We start from the raw sequence: 22,443 nt of genomic DNA, 5'->3' as shown, positions 1-22,443 counted from the left end.
ACGGCCGATCCTGAGCGAGTCCCAGGCCTGGCAGCCCAGCCGAGTGACCGCGGCGTGCTCCCTGTGTGGTGCTCTCACGGGGTGCTTGTTGGGTTTCCTCCTGCCTTCAAACGAAAGCCAAGTTTTGCAAATACGTTTCTGTGAAATGCAAAGACCTGGCCTGCAGCCCTCGTCCTCCACCGTGATACAGGCAGAGGTAAGGCAGCCTGGTCAGAAGCCAGCACCCATTCAGCATGGCCACGGAAAAAATTTTTGGCGGCCTTGGCCCTGAATCGTAAACCCGACTCTGTGGGAACTCTGCACAGTTGTCGGGAGTCCTGCGAAGCTTCCCAGCTCGGTGCAAGGTTTGTACTACAGCTGGCTCACCCACAAGCTGCGTGAAATGTGCAGATCCGTGATTTTCCGCTGTAGTATGAAGGATCTTTTATAACACTAGTAGCAAGACTTCACCATTTTTGAGCCGTAACGTCAGGGATACAATCCACTGCAGGTGCAGGTGGAAAGCAGTAATGGTTTGTTTAAGGGAAACCATTGGTGCTTGGCCTTTGATGTGATTTATAGATGAAAGCTTTAAAATACAAACAAAAAGCAAAGTGGCGAAATAAGCAGGTTTCTTCTTCTGAATTGTCAGCCTGGAGATTTCAGTGCTCTGTTTGTTCAGAGAATAAAAGCAAGTGCCACGCTCTCGCCTTAACAAGCATCAGCCTCGACACGGTGGGGCCGTGCAGCAGTAACCATTTCTTGTGGGCTCACACCTGGTGGCAGAGCTGTTGTCTCGGATGGGCTGGCTCACTGTCGAAGCTGCAGTCCAGCCGCAGCCTCTTCTGGTGATGACATTAGGAACGTCTGGCTGTTACAAAAAGGGTCTGAGGCCATGTATTCGAGTCACAGCACTTTCCCGTGCAGTCCTCACACGATGTCCTCAGAAGTGGAAATGCTCCCCGTCTCCTTGCTGAGCTGTTGGGGCAGGGGTCGTGGAAAAACTGGGGCTGAGTGCATGGGAAATTACAGGAAAGTCAGCAACAGGTCCTTCCAGAGGGAAAATGTTATTTTCAGTACAATCAGGGCCAGGATTCTATTTATCAGTGAAAAGGAAAGCTAAATTCAGCAATCACAATAGCTGTTAATGAAATTGTATGGATTAATGATGATGAAGAGGTTGTCAGCTATAGCTTCTGGGATTTTTTTCTGACAACGGCGCACTTCAAGCTGTCAGCTAGCCCCTCTAATCTAAATCTCTCTCTCATCATCTGCATTTTAAAAATAGTTAGAAATAGGCAGACTTGTGTAGCCAGCAGCAGTGCGGTGTGTTTGAAAGTTCAGCTGGAATATTTGTGTGCATGGACTGGAAAGGAAAAGCTGGTGGGGGGAAAAGTGAGGAGTTGAGATGAGGAAAAAAAAAAAGCAAAAACCCTAAACCCTAAAGAGAGAATCGTGAGCACATTTAGTAGCAAAATCACAATGTCTGAGAGCCTGAGAGTAGTGTGTGGGGGACACAGATGGGGAGAGGCATGTCACAAGCTCCTCAGAGGAGTGCTCTGGTGATGGACAGCTGCACTTAGGGATCAGCAGTGGCTATGTCTAAATAAGTGGCCTCTTCTCAGACTGAGACCTTGGAAGGGTGATGATTTCAGTCTAGGTTTAACTATTTTTATTGTGTATAACCTGAAGACAGAGCAGGATGCTCATGCGTGAGAGCCATGGACCGTGACTGGTGTTTGTCTCTTCGCTACCATTAACCTGAGCAGGACCTGCACCTCACCTGCAGCGGCTTCTTAAAGCTGCTGTGCATGAGAAGGTTTTCTCACCCTAGGGCTTCAATAGTTCTGTTTCTTTTTGGAAATTGGGATAATTATTCATTTTACCTGCTTTTCTTATCAAGCTCATATATCGCTGGGATGTTGTTTGTCTCTTGTTTGAGAAACAGCTGGTCCTGCCCCGGCTTCTCGGGGACGCGCTCAGTGGTGGCTGTGCAGAGCAGTCACAGGGAGGAGATGAGCAGGTGCTGCTTGTCCTAGCTTTGATGGCTTTACAGATATCATTTAACCTGCCTGCTTAAATTGCAGAATTTTGGCTTTATGAAAACTTTGTTGGATTTTAAGAGTGTTAGTTAGGAAATGAAGGTCATCTTGTCCCTCTTCTGAATTTAGTTCCAGTGTCATCTTATTTCTTTTACTGCAGGAGTTACCCAAGATTTCCCCTTTTCAGCTTCTTTCTGAGCTGAGACTCAGAGGTAGAAGAACAGCTGCTCCGTGTGCTCACGTGACTGCCAGAGCGTGTTTTGTATCAAAGCACGGAGACATTGCACGTGTAGAAGTGAACGTTCTCCAAAAGTGTTTTTTTCTTTTTTTCCTCTACCTTGCTAGTTCACTAGCACAATCACTTCTTCATAAACCAGCATCGTATCAGCAAGGCTACTTGGCACATTTAGTGAGGTTTGAAGTGCAGTTATGCTCTATGGAAGTCATAAATGACCATAAGTTAGCGCCGTAGAAGTAATAATATGGAAGTGGCCTCCCATATTGTCACAAGGCTGAAATATTAAGGGTTGGGAGGGAATTGCTGTAGTTCATCGCTAAGTGCATAAACATCCAGAACAAGAGGATGGAAAATGTCAGGCCAGCGCGGTTGTTTTGCAAATGTGCCAGTGTTATCAAAGCTCTGGTAGTCTGTACGAGAACATTTTTTTTCTAAGAAAAAATAGGAGTTGTAACTGCATCTTTAATGGCCAGGGGATTTTGTTAGCATATTAGTCATGCCTCTGAACGGTGGGCAGGCTTTGTCTCCTCGAGAAGGCCCCGCGAAGGTAATCCTCACCATCTGGAGAGATGTAAGACCTGAGAAGGCCTGGCCTTGGCAAAGCTGGGAGAAATTATCTTCAGGTGCTTTTTGTAGGAGGTTTGCTTTCATTTGTGGCCTGAAGCTTAAAGAACGCAACGCTTGGTATCCTTTGACTATGAGTCCTTTGTCAGAGCTGAAAATAGACCTGGTAGAGCTACAGACATAAACGCTTGAATGATTCAGTCGCCTCCTTGTGAGCCCCATCTTTCCCCAGCCCCAGTGAAACGCCATCTCTCTTGTTCAGCATTCCACCAGGGGCACTTGGGTGTGTAGGGCTGGATTATTTTTAGTTGTTGTCTTCTCCTGCAGGCCGGAATAAAAGGGCAAGGTGGTTGTAGGAATTCCCCCTAGAATGCTTAAAAACACAGCAAACACTCACTGAAGGCTCCTGGGGAGGAAGACAAAGTTTAAATATCCAAGTTCTGAAGTTTTCACTTGTGTACAGAGTACAAATGTACTAGTTAAACTCTGTGGGCTGAAATGATGCAAAAACACCTGTTGGAGATTTAAAAAAAAAAAAACTTGTGGAAGCCTCGTACTTGTGGAAGGTTTGGAAGTCCAAAGTGACGTGATAAGCTTTCTTCATTAAATATCAGCGTTGGTAGAGCAGATCTAGAAGTTGTTAACAAGAAATACATCTTCAGCTTTGTACCCAGCACAGCCTCCTCTGGCAGTGTACAGACTTGTTCGTGGCGAAGCAGGCTTGAGATTGTTTTTCAGAGCTGCGGTCCCTAACACATCAGAAAGTGACCCCTGGGTCAGCTACAAAAAGACTGAAAAGAAACCGTGCAGTATAAAGTGAAAACAAGTAAAAGCAAGAGAAACATTTTAAAATTTAGGCTTATTTTGATGTGGATGTAAGCACAAACTGCTCTGGCAGCACGGCCAGCAGCAGCTGTCTATTGTTCCCCTCAAATCCAGCTTAGGTTACTCTTCAGTGCACGACTGTTTTGACTGCCAGGTGATGTCTTCTGGCCACGGGAAGATCTGGCTCCTTGTCAGCTGAGATCTAAACTAGAGCAGGGATTAGAAAGGTGCCTGTGCCCAGCCACACACCACTCTCCTAAGCCACCATGGTTCTTCTACGGCGCATCCCCCCTTGTACAACGTACTCTGGTCACACTTGTGTGGCCGAGGGCTGGCTTACGTTGAACTCCAAGGAATTTAATTGCACACAGCTAAAATATGCAGTTTATAGAAACAAGCAATGTTAGGGGAGGTTTTATTAATTATTTCCCTTAAGATCCATTCAGGGATGCAATTCCTGCAGTTTCTCTCCCCTGTGAAATGTTTTGATGAAACTTCATTGCAAAAACAGTGCTGTACTGGGGTGGTGGTACTTGTTCATACTGCATGGGGGATCTCTGCATGTTCTTCATTATCTTGGCACACGTGAGCTTAGTTTGAGACGTAAGAATGTGCTGCTTGCTTTGTTGAAAACTGTAGTTACCTTTCCTCCTGGCTTTAGGTAGACATCTTTCATGGTGGGAGGTGGAGGGAGGCTGGGGGCCCCCCTTCATTTCAACACCTGACTTTGAGGGAACGCAGTGGCTTGTGGAGCTGAAGTTCTAGCACTCTGGAGTATCTCAGAAAATGAACGGGATGTTCTTTTTGTTCTTATGGGCTTTGTCTGGAGCTTCAATTAATTATGAGGTGAAACTCTGTTTGGACTGGGTCCAGGCATGCTTGCTTTTGGTATAAGTAGTGTAGTTTTAAAAGTCATTTGAAACTTCCTTGAAGGACCTTGCACTTCAGCTGTTTTCTTCTTAGCAGTTCTCAGAGAAGGAAGTGGATTTGGAATGTGTGCTGGTTTCAGCTGAGATAGAGTTCATTTTCCTCATAGTAGCTTGTGTTGGGTTTGGGTTGTAAGGTGAAAATAATGCTGATAACACCGATCAATACTTGAGTTGTTGCTGAGCAGTGCTCACGTAGAGCCAAGGGCATGTCAGCTTCTCATGCTGCCCTGCCAGCGAGGTACCTGGGGGTGCCCCAGGAGCTGGGAGGGGACACAGCCAGGACAGCTGGCCCAGGCTGACCACAGGGATGTCCCGTACCAGGTGGCGTTACACTCAGCAACAAAGCCAGGGGGAATTGGTCCAGGGTCTCCCCCATTGCTTGGGGACAGGATGGGCATCGCTTGGCTGGTGGTAAGCAATTGCACTGTGCATCACTTTCGTGTTTTCTGCTCTCTCCTTCTCTGCTACACTGTCCTTATCTTAACCCACGAATTCTGCTTTTTTTTCTGATTCTCTCTCCCATTCCACTGGAGGGGGGAAGTGAGCAAACAGCTGGGCAATGCTGAGCTGCCCGCTGGGTTAAACCACAACCAGGAAATTTTACCCATGCTTGGTCACCAGTGTCCCATATTTAAATGTCATAGGGTCACAACATTATATTCCTGAACCATGCTTCTATCATAAATTATCTTCTGATTGTATAAAATTGGGTGTGAGTAAAAAATGTATGAAAACCAACAGCTTAACCAATTTCCCACTTATTTAAGGAATTTACAAGGATGCATTATTTTTTGTTTACTTGTCATATAAAAACACCAGAGCTTTCATAGGAGAATTTTCCCAATAATTAGTTACTTGAGCTTAAAATAGAAACATTCTTTAATAACGAGTAAAGGGAAACATTATCCACTTCAATTTTACAAATGAAGAATGAATGAATCATAACCCCCCGAGCTGTCTAGGTGTTTGACTCTTATAGGGAATTGATACTTAATTACCTTTGATGATCTGGGCACTAGAAACTCTGATTTCTTTACTACCATAAACAGTTCACCCAAAACTGTGATTAAAGGCCTAAGGAATGTGTAGTTAACTCATAAAAAATTATGTACATAAATTCTGCTGATTCATTTCACTGTAAAGCACATCCTTATTTATTATTATAAATGAATCTCTTATGTAGCTCATGCAAAGTCTAAATGAATGCAATTCTTTTTCATTAGGTAGCTCTTTAAAATCGATAATGTTTTCTTTAAGGGAAAGCTTTAGCTGTTACTAATTTAAATCTCATTAACTTTTGCCTTTTTTTCCTAAGGCTCAATTGGAGCTACATTTTTCATTTAGATTTGAAGCTGCAGGCTACATGTAATTCCGTTTAAAATCACAAGGTAGGCAAGAGTAGGCAAGAGTAATGTTGGGTTAACAGTAATTCAGAGAACTAAAAATTCAGAGTATTTTGCATGGAGCCTACACTTATCATTTAGAAGTAAATGGTCTTCCCAGCTCACAGTTTGGAGATGCATGGGTATTTGAGAAATCCTTTCTTAATTAATGCAAGGATTGCAAAAGCCACTCTTGCCTGCACCGTAGTCTTTTGATTTATGTACATATATATGCAGTGAAAGTCTGTGAATATTTTTAAGCTGTAACCTCCATCCCTTCTCTCCATGCCTGTGTTTGCATTTCAGTTGCTTTGGATCTGGTGGGACACTGCTGTCATTCATGTATGGTGCTGGGACTATTTTTGAATATGTGCAAATAGAACCAAAGAAGTGCAGGGTCCTTTATGCCTACGGAGTACATTTCTTCTCTTCTAACAGATGGCCATCCAAGAGCAACCGGGCTGGTAGCGATGCTTTTTGTTATCTCAAGTTTGTAGCTCATTAATGAGGTGGTATTTGCCCATTTTTCCTAGTGAAGGCATGCTGATTGATCCCAGTGAAGAGGAAGAGAGCCAGTTCTCATAATTCCAGTGGGATATTTTTGAATAGTTAGTGTTAAACAATAGCAAAAATTGCATTGTAAAGGTTTATGCAGCCTTGGGCAGGCTGGAAATTCAAAACTTAGCGCAGCTTTTCAGAACAGTAGTTGTCTGGAAGGGTTCTGGCACCATGTTACTCACTGTGCATCAAAATTAGCACATTACAAACTTTTTTTTTTTTTTTAATTATGTAAAATCAGATGAGTCTTTAGAGAGATTAAAATGAGATTTGTAATGGCTTAGGAGAATTCTTAAAACTGACAACTTGACACAGCATGATTTCAGATTATCTGAAATCTGGCATAAGGGTATTTATATTTCCGTTTGCAAAGATTCTCTTCAAAGTCATCATGATGGAAATACTTAAAATGAAGACATAATAATGTCTTTAATATGTAAATCATTATAATTGCATTTCTTACACTGTCAACCTCACACTGAAATATCATTTATTTCACAAGTGACACAGGAAAAAATGTGATTGCATTTGTGATACTCTTATTTTTTAACAGAAATGTAACAGCAAGTGCTTTCACATGGGAAGAACTTCTGTTTATCAGCAATTCCCTTGACGTAGTTTGCATGACATCTGCATCTCTTTATTTCTGATTCATATCGCTGGTCTAGCTTGTGCAATCTTTCTGTCTCTGTTCCTTCTCCTTCCCTTCTCACAAAGAGAGTTTGCCTGTAGGGATGTGCTCCCCATAGTATCGGCACCCAGCGCTGTGGGATTCAGCCCTGGTGATGATTGTTGCCATCAAATTCTGTTCCAAACTTGTTGAGAGATGATTTAAAATGTATTTTTTGTACCACTAACACATATTATATTTTCAGAGGCGTCTCACTTCATGTCCCTACATGTGTGCTTTTACCCTCTCCTTTCTTCAGATATAGAGCTGGACAGAAGTAATAATAAAATCAAAAGGTTACATTAAAGAGAGTATTTTTAATTGAGAAGTCATTCATTCAACACTGTTTATGGAAATGAATCCTCGCCCTGCTCTGGCTTCCCTACCAAGCACTATTTGCTGAATTCAGCTCGCATTTAGCAGGGGCACTAAGGGAAGGAGGTGGGCCTGGGGGGCAGGAGAGCCAGAACCGGGCTCCAGGAGCCCTCCCTGGGCCTGCTGAGAGGGGCAGGAGCCCTGGGTGCAGAGGTTTGAGCACCCTGAGGAACCTGCAGCCAGGCTCGGGGACTTGGCACCCTCTGTGAACAGGGGTTGGGGGAAAGGAGAAGAGAGAATCCAGCTTTGGATTCCCTCATCACCGTGAGTTTTCTCTATTTAAGAATTTAATACTGTTTTCCATATTTTGAAACGTGGTTTGATGACTGAGAAACATACTGGTTTTCTTGGGGGCCACCACCACAGAAGCTAGTGTAGTCAAAGCCACCTCATTCCAGTTTTAGTATTTTTTTATTTTTTTTTTCTGGTTTATGAGTAACTTAGATGAAGGCTTTTAAGATGATTTTTCAGTCATCTTTTAACGTGGATCTGTGACAATTCAGTCACGATGTGCTGATGGATGGTAGGGCTGCTGGGCGGTGTCCCAACTGGAGGACATGGTGACATCTGAAGGGCCCTGGGGCCCCGGGCACTGTATCGTGTCTTGGGTCCCCAAGTCCAGCCCTCGTCTCGGTGAGGAGCTCAAAGGACTCGCCACTCTCTGCCTCGCTCCGTGTGCTGGGCAGTCCGGCCCTGCGAGCGGCAGCTGCGTGCTTTGCAAATTGAGCTGGGGCCCTTCAGCTGACAGGAGGCCTATGAATAAAATACAGGCCTGTTTGTTTGTGCCGCTCTGAGCAGGGAGAGGACAATGTATTAGTAATGAAGTGTTTGCAGTTAGTTGCTTTTGCTTACTAATAAATGAAAACCTGCTGCCAACTTTGCTTCTGGTTTACGAAGATACTGGGAAGTGTGAGGAAAAGGCTGTAAACTGGGCCCATCTGGGAGCTCTCTTCTTTTAATGGCTCTATTTCAAAGTTCAGCGTTGGGCTATCTGTTAGCCTGAAGCAGTGCCAGTTCCTGTGGGGTTTTAGTCAGCTTTTGGCCCTGGTCTGAGAGACTGGTGAGTCCAGACTTCCTGAAGGTAAGAGGAAAGAGGACAAAAGTCCCCAGCCTGTGTGGGGAGCTGCAGCCCCCGGGGACAAAATGGCTGCTCGCCTCAGGCAAGGGCCCCTCACTGGGGCTGGAAGAGCAGGCTGAGACTTAGGAATCAAGGTGCCCGTGGTCCTATAAACGTGGCCCTGTTTTGCACTGGAGCTTTGTTACTGGGGTTGTGTGAAGCTGCCTGCAATTGTGGGATGGACAGATCTAAGAAAAAGCACGTGAAGGTGAACCTTTGTACATGGAACGTGTGTTATGGAGCACAGCACTCGCTGCAGCTTGCTGCTTCACCTAGAGAGACGTCTATAACAGAGGTAGTCTTGTAAAGGTTCATTTTTCAATCATAAACCTTTTCTTTCTTACGTTTAATTATAATTGCTTGTAGGAAGGATAATTCAATATTTGCTTTAAATGGAAACAAAAGTCTGAGGAACAATGTTTATTGTTTAAAAATATCTCATTTTGAGAGCACTTCGTAATTCATCAGTGACAGACGTATTTTAGTCAAATAACCCTGTAACAATTCTATTCATAGTTGTCCTATAAAAGCAAATATTGTTTTGATTTGTAAGTGTTCATTTTACTGAAACGAAATTCAGTGTGTTCTGCTGTCAGGAGAACTCCCTCTTTAAATTCTGCTGTGTACATGGAATGGATGAATTAAAATGAGAGGAGAAATTACAACCTGGGTTAGAGCATGGGTCACAACCTTTTTGAGCCAAGACCCACCTGGCATGCAAGTGGAAGCAATAATTGGCTCACTGCGGCTCAAGTTGTCTGGGCCAGATAACAGCAGGAATGGCATAGCAATTGTGAAATGGTGTATCCAAAGGCTAATGTGCAGAGACAAAGCAAATGACCAAAGCTGGTTATTTGTTGCAAGTAAATTCAGATGAACTTGACTTGTTCCTTTATATTAATTAGCATGTGCCGATTTAAAGCTGTACATTCTCTTTTTATTTTTTAATTTAATGTTGCAACATATTTATCAAATAGTTTGCAACTGCCCCAAATCCAAAACATTAATTCTACCTACTGTGCTTATAATGAGGAATTACTTTTGTAAAGTATTTGGTTATATTCTGATGGGCTGACTGCAGCTTGGTAAACCAGAGAATAGAGATGGTCAGTATGTAGGTTAGAAAACATAGCAAAGAGTGACACTGCCACCATCCTACGTGCTCCCAGAGATGGGCATTCATGTGAAAGGCTTCCTGCACTGAGGTGTCCCAGTGAGTAATTCCTTAAACCACGCACAAATAACAAACAACCACAGGAGTAACACCCAGTCTTGAGTCCTTTTTTCTTCTTGTGGTGGGGTGTGATATTATCTGCAGGCTTTTGCAATAGTCCTCTTGCGCTTTTCTGTCAAGCAGTTTTCCTCTGCCACAGGTGGGATGTAATGAGAGCAGACCTGTGTCACTCCCCGATTCCCCTCTGCAGATAACAGAGGAAATGAATTTACCCCAGTGAATTCAACAGAGTCTATCTTCCTAACCTAATCCAAACTCAAGAGATCAAGCCCTCAAAGCACATAACCTAACTCAAACTATCCACATACTTGAATAACAGATGAAAAAAAAATAAAATAATCTTGTGCACGTACACCAGTCCCTCTCCCCCACAGGGACCAGAAAGTTAATAGTGTTTCATTCTTTTTCATTTTAAATTCTTATTATTCACAGCTCTTTCTTACAATTCTCTGCTGGGAATAGCAAGCAGTGGATATGGAGTTTCCTTATAGTGTGATTACTTGAGACTGCAGCTACCTGATCTGGGATCTAGTTTCCATTTACTTTACCTTCAGTAACTTTATTCAAAGGACTAATGAAAAGAGACTCATCAATTATTGAAATGAATTCAGCTTTGTTCCCAAAGTTTGCATGGTGCTAAAGACTTGAAAACAGTGTGTGTGAAAGTCTTTGTGGGTTAATGTGCTTGGTTGGAGAATACTAAAACTGTCTCAGAGCGTGTCCTTAAAGAGCTTGTGTATAGCCAACAACATTTCAAATAATAATTACATACCTTCAGGTATAAGGCATATTTCCAGAGTGTTGCTCCTTACCTGGAATCTTCAATAGGATAAACTTTTTAAGTGCAGTGGTATATTTTTAGCCTGTTTTACTCATTGCTTGCCTCAGATATTGTTTTCGCTTTGCTCAGAAAAAGAAAACAAGAATTGACATCTGTCTAATTAGCATAGGGGTAGTTCTTTGTACCAAAGAAGCATCAGAGGTGCTGGGAAACTTGTCGTTGTGCTTTGTGTCATTAGTTGATGCAAAAGAGGTTAAAAAAAAAAAAAAAAAAAAAAAAGGCAGCATTCATAGTGGAAAATGACAGAAAACTGATTTTCCCTTTGTTGGAGCTTATAAAGTGGAAGTATTTATCAGATTTTGTGGGCATTATGTTGAAAAAATGGGGCTCAAATGGGTTTCAGAGCTGGGTGAGCAGCTAATTAACAGTGTATTGAATTTCTACGTGTGTTTGCACTGAGGAGTTGTGTGCCTGCGTTTGTTTATAGCACATACGTTTCAGTGTTGAACGGAAAGCTTTGATACTTCTTCAGTCCAAGAAGCAGGAGTATTGTCATATAACTGATCTGGCCACTCCAATCTAAGCTATATAGTTTTCATTTAATTTAATGTTCTTCTGCTAGTGTGATAACGATTCTTTGCTAGTTATTTCATGGCACGTTTTGAAAAAAATGGGGATTCATTTACAGATTCACAAAGAAGAAAAGAAGCTTGATTGTCTGGTAACTTGTTCACCGCAGATCACCCACTTGACTTGAGTTCTGCAGGAGCAAAGATGGAGGCTGGGCAGAGATGGGAGCTTTGTAAATGAACTTTCCTACAGCTCTTCCCAGTCCCCCTGCCCCGGTGCAGGAGGGGAGCTGCAGCCGGGCAGGGCGCAGCAGAAGGGGCTGAGAAAGCAGCCCAGGCTGGGGCACCTCTCTCAGACCCAGGCTTGCGACTTCACAAAATATACACAGCATAAAGCCCTGAAGTATGATTTGTTTCTTTATTGTTCTGTGTCCCAGCTTTACTGCTGTTGTTTTTCAAGGTGCCTCTTGCATTGTTTTCTATGTGGTGGCAGCCATGGAGAATCAAGGCATTACACAAGGAATATTTAAAACCAAAGCAGTTTATAAATTCTAATTTCTGTATTATTTACTTCAACACAGACTCTTTAAAAAACCTGCCAGGTATTGAAGCAATTGGGAGAACATGGTCACCAAACTCATTTTTAGGTAAATATGCTGCATTTTAACCAGGTGCTTTAGTGCCCTCCTCTTTCTGTTGGCTAAGCAGAGCAATTCGCTGGAAGTGTAGAGCACAGCTTCGGAAGGGCACTTCAGTTCAGGTCCATCTATCTGCAGGAACATCTGACTTAGAAGAGGTAGCAAAGAATATGATGAGACCAGAGATTTCCTTTCCATCACACAGTGTGCGTCAGAGCTTCCTGTCTCCAGCAAAATCTAACTTGCCAGCTGTGATTTGCTCTTCTTCTCCCCATCAGCAGGCATTCCCAAAAATCCCTGTGATAAGGTGCCATCGGAAAAGCTGGCACCAGACCCATCAGTTCGCGTGACCGATCTGATGAGTGCTACAGGATGAAATGTCCCTGTCTGGTAACTTTTACTGACACACCTTTTTTAGCATTTTGCTTCTTCACAGAGAATTTCTGAGTCCCAACCTCATTACTATGCCTTGGCTTCTGGAAGCTAAGGATTTGTTCAGGGCCCAAACTGGCTTTTGTCTCTTCCTAGATCGATGATCTGCTAGTATGTTTTTCCTTTTGCATTTTGAGTTGAAGACTGAAATGCTTCTGGCTCTGTATGTATATGTAAGTCAAGACAGAGCAATCCGTTCTTATTTGGACCTCTGGCAGTACATATTTACAGTTTGTTTGACCTCAAAGGAAATTATGAGTGTTCAGCTGGAATCTTTGACATTTGAGCTGGGTTGTTTAGCTGTGGCCTCATATGAAAGAATGGTCAGAAAGAATGAAGCATATACAAATCTTAAAAACCTTCTAGCCCGTGCTACAGAGATTGCAAACTTTGATTAAAATTTGGAAGAAATTCAGCCAATGTATAAAGATAAGTAAATGCGTTTTTCTGCTTTATTTATGAGCCAGACTTGGAGAAGTACTTGCATGTTGATAAATCTAATGAAGTTTCTTTGCACTCATAATTATTCAACTTAGGAATTCTGAAATATTTGCATTTTTCCATGTCTTGAAAATCCCAGGCTTCTTCACTAGTAAACTTGAATGGTCTAAATCTTGTTAGAAAGCATTCAGAAGATGGAGAGGAGAGCAGAGAAACTACAAAGTCTTTGTGTGATCCTTTTCTTAGATGTTGTGCTTCTACAGCAGAACAGTCATGGTTGATGACTGCCGAACCTAGATGTTACTGTGATAGGAATCAATTATTTAGTTAAATTTGTTAGCAGGGTAGGACGAGAAACACTGCAAAATTCACCCAGCTTGAAGCATGATAAACATGTTTTTCTCTCAAGGTTGAAGGTGGTTTTCTAAGTGGTCTTCATCTGCTCCAGATAATTTTTTTTGATTTACTCTATCCCTTGGGACAACTATTTGAGTTTTTTCCTAAAAGGCAGTTTAAAATATGAGTGTAGTCAGAACCAGAAACTACAGTTCTCTTGGCGCAAAGAAGGGTAAAACTGTAACTCATGGAAGAGAAAAATGGCAAGCACCTGACCTTAACTTCATTCTCCTTCCCTCCCCGCCTGCTGTCTGAGCTTGGCTCCTCTGCTTCTGGAGGAAGTACTGTGAAGTCCCACCAGCACCCACACAGCCTGTCCTTCTCCCTGTGACACGGGTAACGTGCTCTCCACTCACTGACTCTCTCTGGCCATCACTTTTGATGTGCCCCACACAACGGCCAGCTGGTTTTTGTCTGCCGTACACAAACTGCAGCTGTTTTGAAGCTGTGCAATCTGAACCAACATGTCCTTATTATTATTATTATTATTATTATTGAGTCTCTGGTATCTATAGAGCTGCATCTAGAATCTGGTAGGAGAGGAGGCGTTGCTAAGGGTGGGATGTATCCCAAGAATGAGGGGCACTCTGTGAAATTTTGGGTTGAAGTCTTCCCAACCACTTCCTCTCTGGGGAGATGACTGTCTCTCTTCTGTCCCCCAGCCCCCTTTTTATTTTTCTTTTGGCCTCTGATGCTGTTCCTGTAACTGGACGTTGCAGAGATAAACACCTCCCGTGGATCCGATTGGAGAAGTGTTGTACAAGGCTAGAGAAGGGAGAAGGAGAGAGAAGAGACTCAGATGTCTTTCTGTAGAGTTGATTTTTATTCATTGTTGGTAGGTCAGCTAAGCTCGGGGAGCACTACAGGCAAAGACCTTCCCTTGCATTGAAGGTGCCATCCATGATTTTGAGGAGTGCCCAGAGCTGACTGTATAGTTGGAAATGTCTTCTCTGACAAGCAAATGTTGGAGGATTTAAAGAATCACAGGCAGGGAAAGGGGATGGTGGCTGGCTGGGCACACAGCACGAGGAGCAGGGAGCAAGCACCGTGGCAGAACTAATGTAGTACAGCCAGAAAGCCAGAGATGTAAAATCAGTTGTGTACGGTGAGCCTGATCTAATAGCCAGGCTCTTTGGGAGGATCACGTCCAGCCAGAGCTATTAAAGGCGTTACTGTGTTTGCTCAAATACAGGGTGTGCTCTCTTTCCTCTAGAATGAAGATCTGAAAATACCAAGTTGCCTAAAATTCGTGGGCTGTAACCGACTTCTGCCCTTCAAGAGTCCCAAAAAATCACGTGCCTTTTTGTGGGCTTCCTTCACGGTGCATCCATCGTTGTTATGTGTTGCAAACCCCAGGCGTGATGGATATCAGTTCCTGGGCTCTGCTCTTCTATGGCTAATCTATAAATAAAAATGTAACTCAGAGGAATGGTTTTCTGGCTAAATATTTACAGTCACAAGCATTTCTTGCTTTGTGCAGCAATAAATTTAACACATTAGCTAGTATATTTATTTTTTAATCATTTATTTGTAGATGATTTCAATTTAAAATGAGATTTCAGGTAATGGGCAAACATGTTTAACAATCCTGTGATATAAATTGCTGTAGGTGACAGATCCCAACAAAAATTATTACAGGCAGATTCGCAGCGCAAAAATTATTTATATGACAGCAAGCAGAAAGACAAATTACTCAGAGACTATGTACATGCCCTTCTATAATTGCTCATAAATTATTATGGTTCGTGTTAAAATGCATCTAGAATCCCTAGACAACCAGATTTATTTAAAATAAGAATAATGGCAGATTACCAGGAAATGCTGGGGAAGGATATGAGGTACACACTTGGGGTGATCGCTAACACAGGCGTACAGTCATGTTTTGTCAGACAACTTAATCTATAACGTGTCTGATGAATTCAAACCCTTCCTTTTCAGTTCACCATCTCCTCAGATTGCGATAGCCGGGACGGATAATTGGGATGGTCCTGGAAAATGCCAGGGATGGGCCCCCCACAATCAGCTGCTGCTGTGCTTGCTGGCAGCACTTCTCTCCCTGCAGGGGACACGTCAGGTCTCTCTCTATACCTCAGCCCTTCCACGTGCTACGAAATAGGGCTGTGATCAGTCAGTGGGGCCAGAAGTAGCTCTAGTGGGGCTGGGGGACAGGCAGACAAACCTCGTTTCCTTAGGAAGCCAGGCCAGAAGTGGGACAATTTTTCCATATCCTCTCAACACTCTACATTTTAGAGCATATTTCAAATAATTATCTATGTTAAAAGTGTCTAAAATACTCCCACAATAGAGGGGATTTGATCTGAATGGGCTTTCAATCAGGCACTTATTAGGGATCAGCTAATAATTGGGTAGCAGAGAAAAGATGTATGTACAGTTTTTATACAATAAGTGCCTCTCTCTAATGCCATTACTTTTGTCTTCTTACCACCCTGATCACATTACACGTTGAGAGCCAGCCCCACAAAAATGACAGCAAACTTTGTTCTCGATAATGGAGTGCTAAACTCCACCTAAGCAGCTCCCGTCACTCGCAGTGACAGCTCGGGGAATACTCCAAATTAATCCAACAAAGCTCAGGCTCCAGTGACTGACAGCGCGGCGGGAGGAAAAATCCCGGCTGCCACGTGAGCGCAGGGAGCCTGACCTACATTTTAGCCTCGACAGCTTCATAAGAGGAAACGGTCCTGGCGGTGTGTTTAACGAGAAAAACAAGGGTAAAAGTCATCTCCTGTTTGATTAGTTTTTCTCCACTGATTAAGATTTAGTTGAGGTGCTCTGTGAGACTTTTCCCTTCTGCAGGTGCCATCAGCAACCTCTAATGAATGGTTACTCCGTTCCCCATGTGCTCTCCTCTCCGTTTTCTTTTTCTCCTTTGAAAGCGCAGGTGCTGGGCTGGGGTCAGCTCGCCGTGTTGGTGACCACACTGAAGCATGGTTATGGCCAGCTCTCGCTCTCTGCTGGGGCAGCCAGAGATGGGTTTTAGTGTCTCTAGTGCCTTGGCTGCAAATCGCCATTCCGGTGTCTTTCATCCATTGCTCTGTGCTGAAGCAGTTGTAAGACTTCAGCAGCTGGAGGTAAAAGAGTAGAGAAGCACACACCAGTGGGAGAAGAAATTTTCATGTGAGAATGGAAGCTGAGGCAGATTGAATGCCCCTGAAGGGTGGCTAATGCTTCTCTGAGCTGTGCTTTGACAAGCTGTGGCAGAAGCTGCATTGGAAACAGCAGTGTTTTCAGCTTCTGAAGCTGGATTTCCGTATTAGATCAGAACCTAACTTCCTAACTCTTTCTAATCCTGACTCTGCTCTGTGATACAGCAGAAAAGCTGGCACCTTTCTGCTTGACCTAGAGGCTTTCCATGTGTGTCTGAATGTCAGTTATTCTTCACTGTGGTTTAACTTCGCTGAACCAGCAAAGTTTGAAAGCTTTAGATGACGTGACAAGATTAGATTGACAAGAGATTGACAGAATTAAGTAGATCAGATGAATTAGTTTGGATTTAAATTCCAGTTCTGGGCACCCCTATCCATTTCAGCTTACATATTGCCTTAGACTTCTGTGACTTTGCTGAACTACAGGAGAACGGAAGCCTCAGAGAGTATCTGTACGTCCTGAAGAAGGAGGATGAGCAATCTGGAGAGCTCAGCGTTTTCCTTTGACATCTCTTGCTGGGAGAACGAGGCTGTAAGCTCTGCAGTGCTTTTTAATTGTAAACTCGTGCCAGCCAAAAGAGAAGGGCTTAAAAAAGGCATGGAGTGAATATGAGGAAGCTCTGCATGGAGTACATTGAGAACCACTTGATGTAAAAGCCACCTGTATAAAATTGTTCGTGATGTCAGAACCACGCTTGAATGAAAAAAATGGGTTGGATGGGTTTGTAGACCAGGGAGACTGGCGTTCTTTTTCCAGCTGTGCTGCAGCTTGTCCGTGTCTGTATAGCACCATAGCTAGAGGCAGTGTTTTATGCGGTCCTAGCAAGAGACTGGGTTACAACACGCAGCTTTGGTCGTAATGAAGGCTCTTAAATGCATGGAGGAGAAGTGCTGAGAACAAATACTTCAATATGTGATTTTCAGGTAGCGATTAGCCAAACTTGATGCTGCCGCAGTGAGGAAGGAAATTGGGCAGGTGGTGGGAGCTGGCAGCCTGATGTGCACCATGCTGGCTGGAGGCACCAGAGGGTCTCCCTTATATTACCCCATGACAGCTGCTGGGTTAAACGGTTCTGAGTAATGGGTTCCTGGTCCTCCCGTCTTGAGCCTGTGTCAGTTTGTTTCACCAAGATGTTGCATGGAAGTTTACGTTCTAGAAATGTGTGAGCAGGTTTAAAATATGGTTCAGCCGCACAGTTCATGTGGTCACGGTACAATTAAAGCTGATAAACTGCAGTGGGGAAATCAAAAGCTCCCATTTATCATGGCTAGTTTTGAAGGATTCAAGAGAAACCTGAAAGAGTAGTAGACATAATTTAAAGGTAGTAAAAGCCATGAAAAAGTACTGGATTTGGTATTCCACTATGGGTACAAATTTTGGCACAGTACTTGTACTTAGGAAGTAAATAAGAAAATCACCTGATGAGGGAATGCTATTGAAGATGGATGTGAAATGAGCATATGAGAGGATCCAACACTGAGAGTCAGAGGATTGATGCTGTAAATGGTGAAGAGGCAACTTGAACCTTACTTGGTTGAACTTGAGGTACCTACATCAAGGATGAAGATGCTTCAGTTACACGTAGCTGGAAATGATCAATAAATTCCACAAAGTACATATTAGATCAAATGCATTGATTTTAGGCAATGTATTTGCCTACTGACAGCCTGCTTTGCTGTCTCCTTCTTTGGTTATGTTCTTGGTTGACTTTCAGGTTTCCATTTATTCTAGGAATACAAAAGATTGAATTAAAAGGTCTCTGATACATGAGGAGAATTATGTGTTGATATGTAGGTACTAGGATTATATTGTAACCAAAAGGATTTAAAAGTAATGGGAGGAAAAAATGTAGAGAGAAATAATCTTTTAATAAATTGGCTGACACATTCATTTTTGAAGTGAAATATCAAACCTTTTTTAGCTAAGAAAAGCAGTTTCAAAAGTTTTTGATGAACAGAACATCAAAAGATTCCTTTTCATATTGGTACAATATCTACATTAAGCTTGATTACATTGATAGCATGTTGTAGTTTTATTCTGTGGTGTGTAATTCTTTCTTTATAGTCTGAGTAGGCTGTAGGAAAAAAACAACTATGTGTAACTGGCTTAGAAAAGAATAACTGTCACATCTCTTACTTTTTATGTAACATAATTAGCAGGGAAATGTTTTAAGGGATAAATTGGGATCAGATGCCAACAGACATTTTCCTCCAACAAGGAATTAGTGAATGCAGAATTGTTTTATTGGGGCAAGTAGGTAAGGTGAAAACACTTGGTTTATTTATTAAAGAATTAGTGAAAGTAGATGAAGGCAATGATGTTCTAAAGAAATGGAATTGAGCTGGTCTAATGTGCTCTAACAATAATAATGTGCTCTTACAGCCTGCACGTTTTACGTTTACGTGTAACTAAGAAAACTGTATAAAATGCTTTTGATTGCTAATAGCTGCCACAGGTATATCACACTGCTCTAAAACAAAGGTTCTTTTCTTTTGATTGTTTTGCATTTCACAGTCTGCCTCTCGCTATCTTGAAGAAATATATCTGTATCTAATATGTCTTTATTATTGTTTTACTTTCAGTTGATGGTTGCATTGACTGGTCAGTGGATCTCAAGACATACATGGCTTTGGCAGGTGAACCAGTCCGAGTGAAATGTGCCCTTTTCTACAGCTATATCAGAACTAATTATAGCATGGCCCAAAGCACAGGTCTTAGGCTTATGTGGTACAAAAACAAAGGAGACTTAGAAGAACCCATTATATTTTCTGAAGTTAGGATGAGCAAGGATGAAGATTCAATATGGTTTCACTCGGTTGAGTTGCGAGACAGTGGTTTCTACACGTGTGTTCTAAGGTGGGTATTGTGTTAAAATATGACTAAGAATGTGTAGATTGTCTCATCTGAAAAATGTTTCAATTTAGCTTTCATGATTGAGATAGTCTTCCAGTTAATATTTACTCATTATTTGTCTTCTCATAATTTTGTCCATAACGTTTTGTCTTAAAATTAGTTTCCCTAGTAATTACAGTTACCTCTTGCAATAGCTATAATTAAACATTTGCAAACTTGCATTTTGCCATAAACCCTCATAAATGGATGCTTCTTAAAGCATTAAGTATTTTGGCTAAGTAATCCTTAAATCCTCATGAGTGCCAAAGGTCATAAACGATTTTTCAAAGTTGGTAATTTTGTGACTTCTTTTTACCCTTTGCTCTTAGATTTTAAAAAGCTATTCAAGGGTTTAGACACAGTTTAAACTATTCTGATACGTTTAGGCCATATCGAGATTTCTGTCTCGTTCTGAGAAAATGTTTATTTTAATATACATTTAAGATTTGTCATAACTTGAAGCAGACCTCATTTGGTAAGGTGGTGAAATGCTTGTCTCAAGTATTTTGGAACTGTTGGATGATCCTTAAATTAAGTATGTGCTGGAGCTCATGTGGATGTTGATACCAGCTCTGTGCCTAAAATGAGAGAATAAAAAAGGAGGTGTTTGTAAGAGTGAATGGATAAATATCCCTTAAATTACCCAGTTTTGAATTAAAAGGAGTTTACAGATACTTCCTCTGATTCAGTTTTAAACTATTTGGTTTTAGAGAATGAAGCTTGCTCCATCCTTGTCTGCTGTTCCATACTGACATTATATGCAGGTTTGGTGAATTTAATATAAAATATTAGCTGTTAAATAACACTGTTGAGAGCCCAGAAGTTGTGCTCTCTCCATCTCTACTAAGTCCTTCCTGCTGCCTTGTCTCAACTTGCCTCTGTTCTGATCCTGAAGGATGGTACTAAAATCTAAGTTCGTGCTGTGGTGCGTGCTTTGTAATGGGAAGAGCCAACATCCAGTTTGACTGTCAGCTGCATCTACCAAACTCACTGTTCAGCCTGTGTTGTAGCCTTCTGAGTTTATTATTCCTTTATTAGCTGCTTCATTTCAGGTTTGGGGTTATGGGAATTCCATGATTTTGAAATATTATGGGAAGATAGTGGTTTACATGTTTCAGGAGAGACATACTTTTTTCATGAGATGTAGCTGCTGTGCTAATCAAATTACTAGTTGAATACTTCTGGAAAATTTTATGCAAATCCTATGTGAACAATGAATAACTGATCTTGAATCAGATTCTGGGACACACTTTTACTTGGGAAATTTCAAAACCCTTTGCTCATTTACATGACAAAGTACTTTTGGTAACAAATGGGCAAGTTCTTAAATAATTCATACATTCTTTTCATTTTCAGATAAAAACTATATGACATGCTTCTTGGAAGGCATTACACAGCAGTATCATCTTCCCTGTCAGTTACATGTTTTTGCTGTTTATGCTAGAACTTACGTACATAATTGCAGACATTTTGGCCTTTTTCAGATTTATGTGGGAGTGCAGATTATTATATGTAGTGATTACACATAAGAGACCATATTTCTTCCTTGAATTAACTTATTTTTTCTTCCAAAAATATGGTAATGTATCCTTGCTGTTATTGTCTATAAAATTGCAGGGGGCTTAAAATAGCTGAGGAAATAGCAATAGTAATATACTTTAATTTCATTAAAATTAGGTTAGAGGTAGAGTTCTGAAATATGACCACGGTCTGTGGTAGACTGTCCACCCCATTAACTGTGTAATTTCAGCTTTCTTAATCCATTTTTTTTAGAAGGAGATAAGCAGATGTTTGTGTTTTAGTCATTAACCAGGTTCATCTGCTTTGTGAGAAGGTGAGGATCTGAGTCGCAGGCGAGAGCAGGAATTCTAGGATCTGATTTTATTTTCTAGAAACATTAACAATTTCTGTTAGAAATGCCTTCTTTTGTAGACTGAATGAATAAAGACCTTAGAGAGAACTCAATGCACTGGAAATGAAGAGGTGACCGTGTCCATCAGTATTCAACACTGGGCTTAAGGTTGCATGCATAATTGAGTCTTTTGGTTTGGGAGTTGAATTAAAAAACAAAAATGAGGAGGAAAGGGGTTTTGGTTCCAGATAAATGTAAAACTCCTGAAGTTTTTTTTTGACTGAAAGTTTTTTGACTGAAGTTTTGTCTAAAATGTGTACTTTTCTACACAAAAAGGCACTAGCGGGTGAGGTGCTCAGATGTGGTGCTAAGGCTAGGTGGGGACAAAGGGTCACAGCCCCAGATGTGACAGGCTTGAACTGGGAAGATCTTTTCTGACAGAAGAATGCAATTGAACACCAGGAGTTTCTAACAAGTTGTACACAAAGGATGTCACAGGCAATAGCAACAACTATCCTTGTTCGTTCTCCCCCAGCTTGTTGCATTTTTCCCACTCAAAGACAACTTGGCAAATATGAAAACTGTATTGGGAAAAAGGCAATTGCACTTTTCACTCAATTTCCTGTCTGTTGAAAAGATTATTCACGATTCTACTAAAATCATGTTTTTCAAGGAGCTCCTTTTCATGGTTGCTCATGGATGCTTACAGGTTCAAGGCATGCTTCATCTTTGAAGCAACTTGGAAGGAATTTGTGAGAAACTGCTTGAAAAGGATGGGGACGAGCAGGTGAAGGCAAGGTTGATATGACAATGATTTTAGAAATGGGTAAAAATTAAATGTATCAATGAATTCTTGAAATGACAGAGTTGTCATTTCAATAGTAATAATGCTTGCTTTGTAAATTAGCTCACAATACTGAATAAAATCAAAGAATATTAGAGTGGCATTAATGAAAAGATGTTGCTTCTCCAGGCTAGAGAGTTCTGATACCAGAATGTAAATGTTGCCTCTCCTTTATTAACCGGTTAGACGTTGTTACATAGGCAGATGTGCGTGTGTATGTATAACAGGGAGAAATTCATGTTGTATTAAACCTTATTGCTCTTATCTAGCAAAATATTTTGACATTGAGGTGACACTAAGATGGTAACCAAAGGGTGGTATTTTTCTCCTGCGTTAAGCATGGCCATGACATATTAAGGGATCCTGATTCTTCAAGGACTTTTAAATGAATGTCACCCATCTCCGTTGGGTAACCCTCATCAATTCGATGGAACTGCTTTGTTCACAGGTGCCTTTTTTGTCAGGGCTGCTGACTGGCGGAGAGATGTGTGTTTCATTAGGGTTCCCAGATAAATGC

At 41.8% G+C, this 22,443-nt stretch overlaps 1 protein-coding gene across 10 annotated transcripts in view; it reads left to right on the top strand.

The window, feature by feature from the left end:
- The window catches only part of IL1RAPL2 (interleukin 1 receptor accessory protein like 2), a 344,696-nt gene that overhangs the window by 156,601 nt on the left and 165,652 nt on the right, over nt 1–22,443 (top strand). For all 10 annotated transcript variants that reach the window (XM_035325341.1, XM_035325346.1, XM_035325345.1 and 7 more), the window contains one exon: nt 18,921–19,194. In XM_035325341.1, coding sequence (XP_035181232.1) covers nt 18,921–19,194 — 274 coding nt within the window. The remainder of the gene's footprint in view (nt 1–18,920; nt 19,195–22,443) is intronic.

The sequence above is a fragment of the Oxyura jamaicensis genome, chromosome 4, assembly GCF_011077185.1.
Source record: "Oxyura jamaicensis isolate SHBP4307 breed ruddy duck chromosome 4, BPBGC_Ojam_1.0, whole genome shotgun sequence".
Classification (NCBI taxonomy): Eukaryota; Metazoa; Chordata; class Aves; order Anseriformes; family Anatidae; genus Oxyura; species Oxyura jamaicensis.
This window is presented reverse-complemented; position numbering and strand designations above follow the sequence as displayed.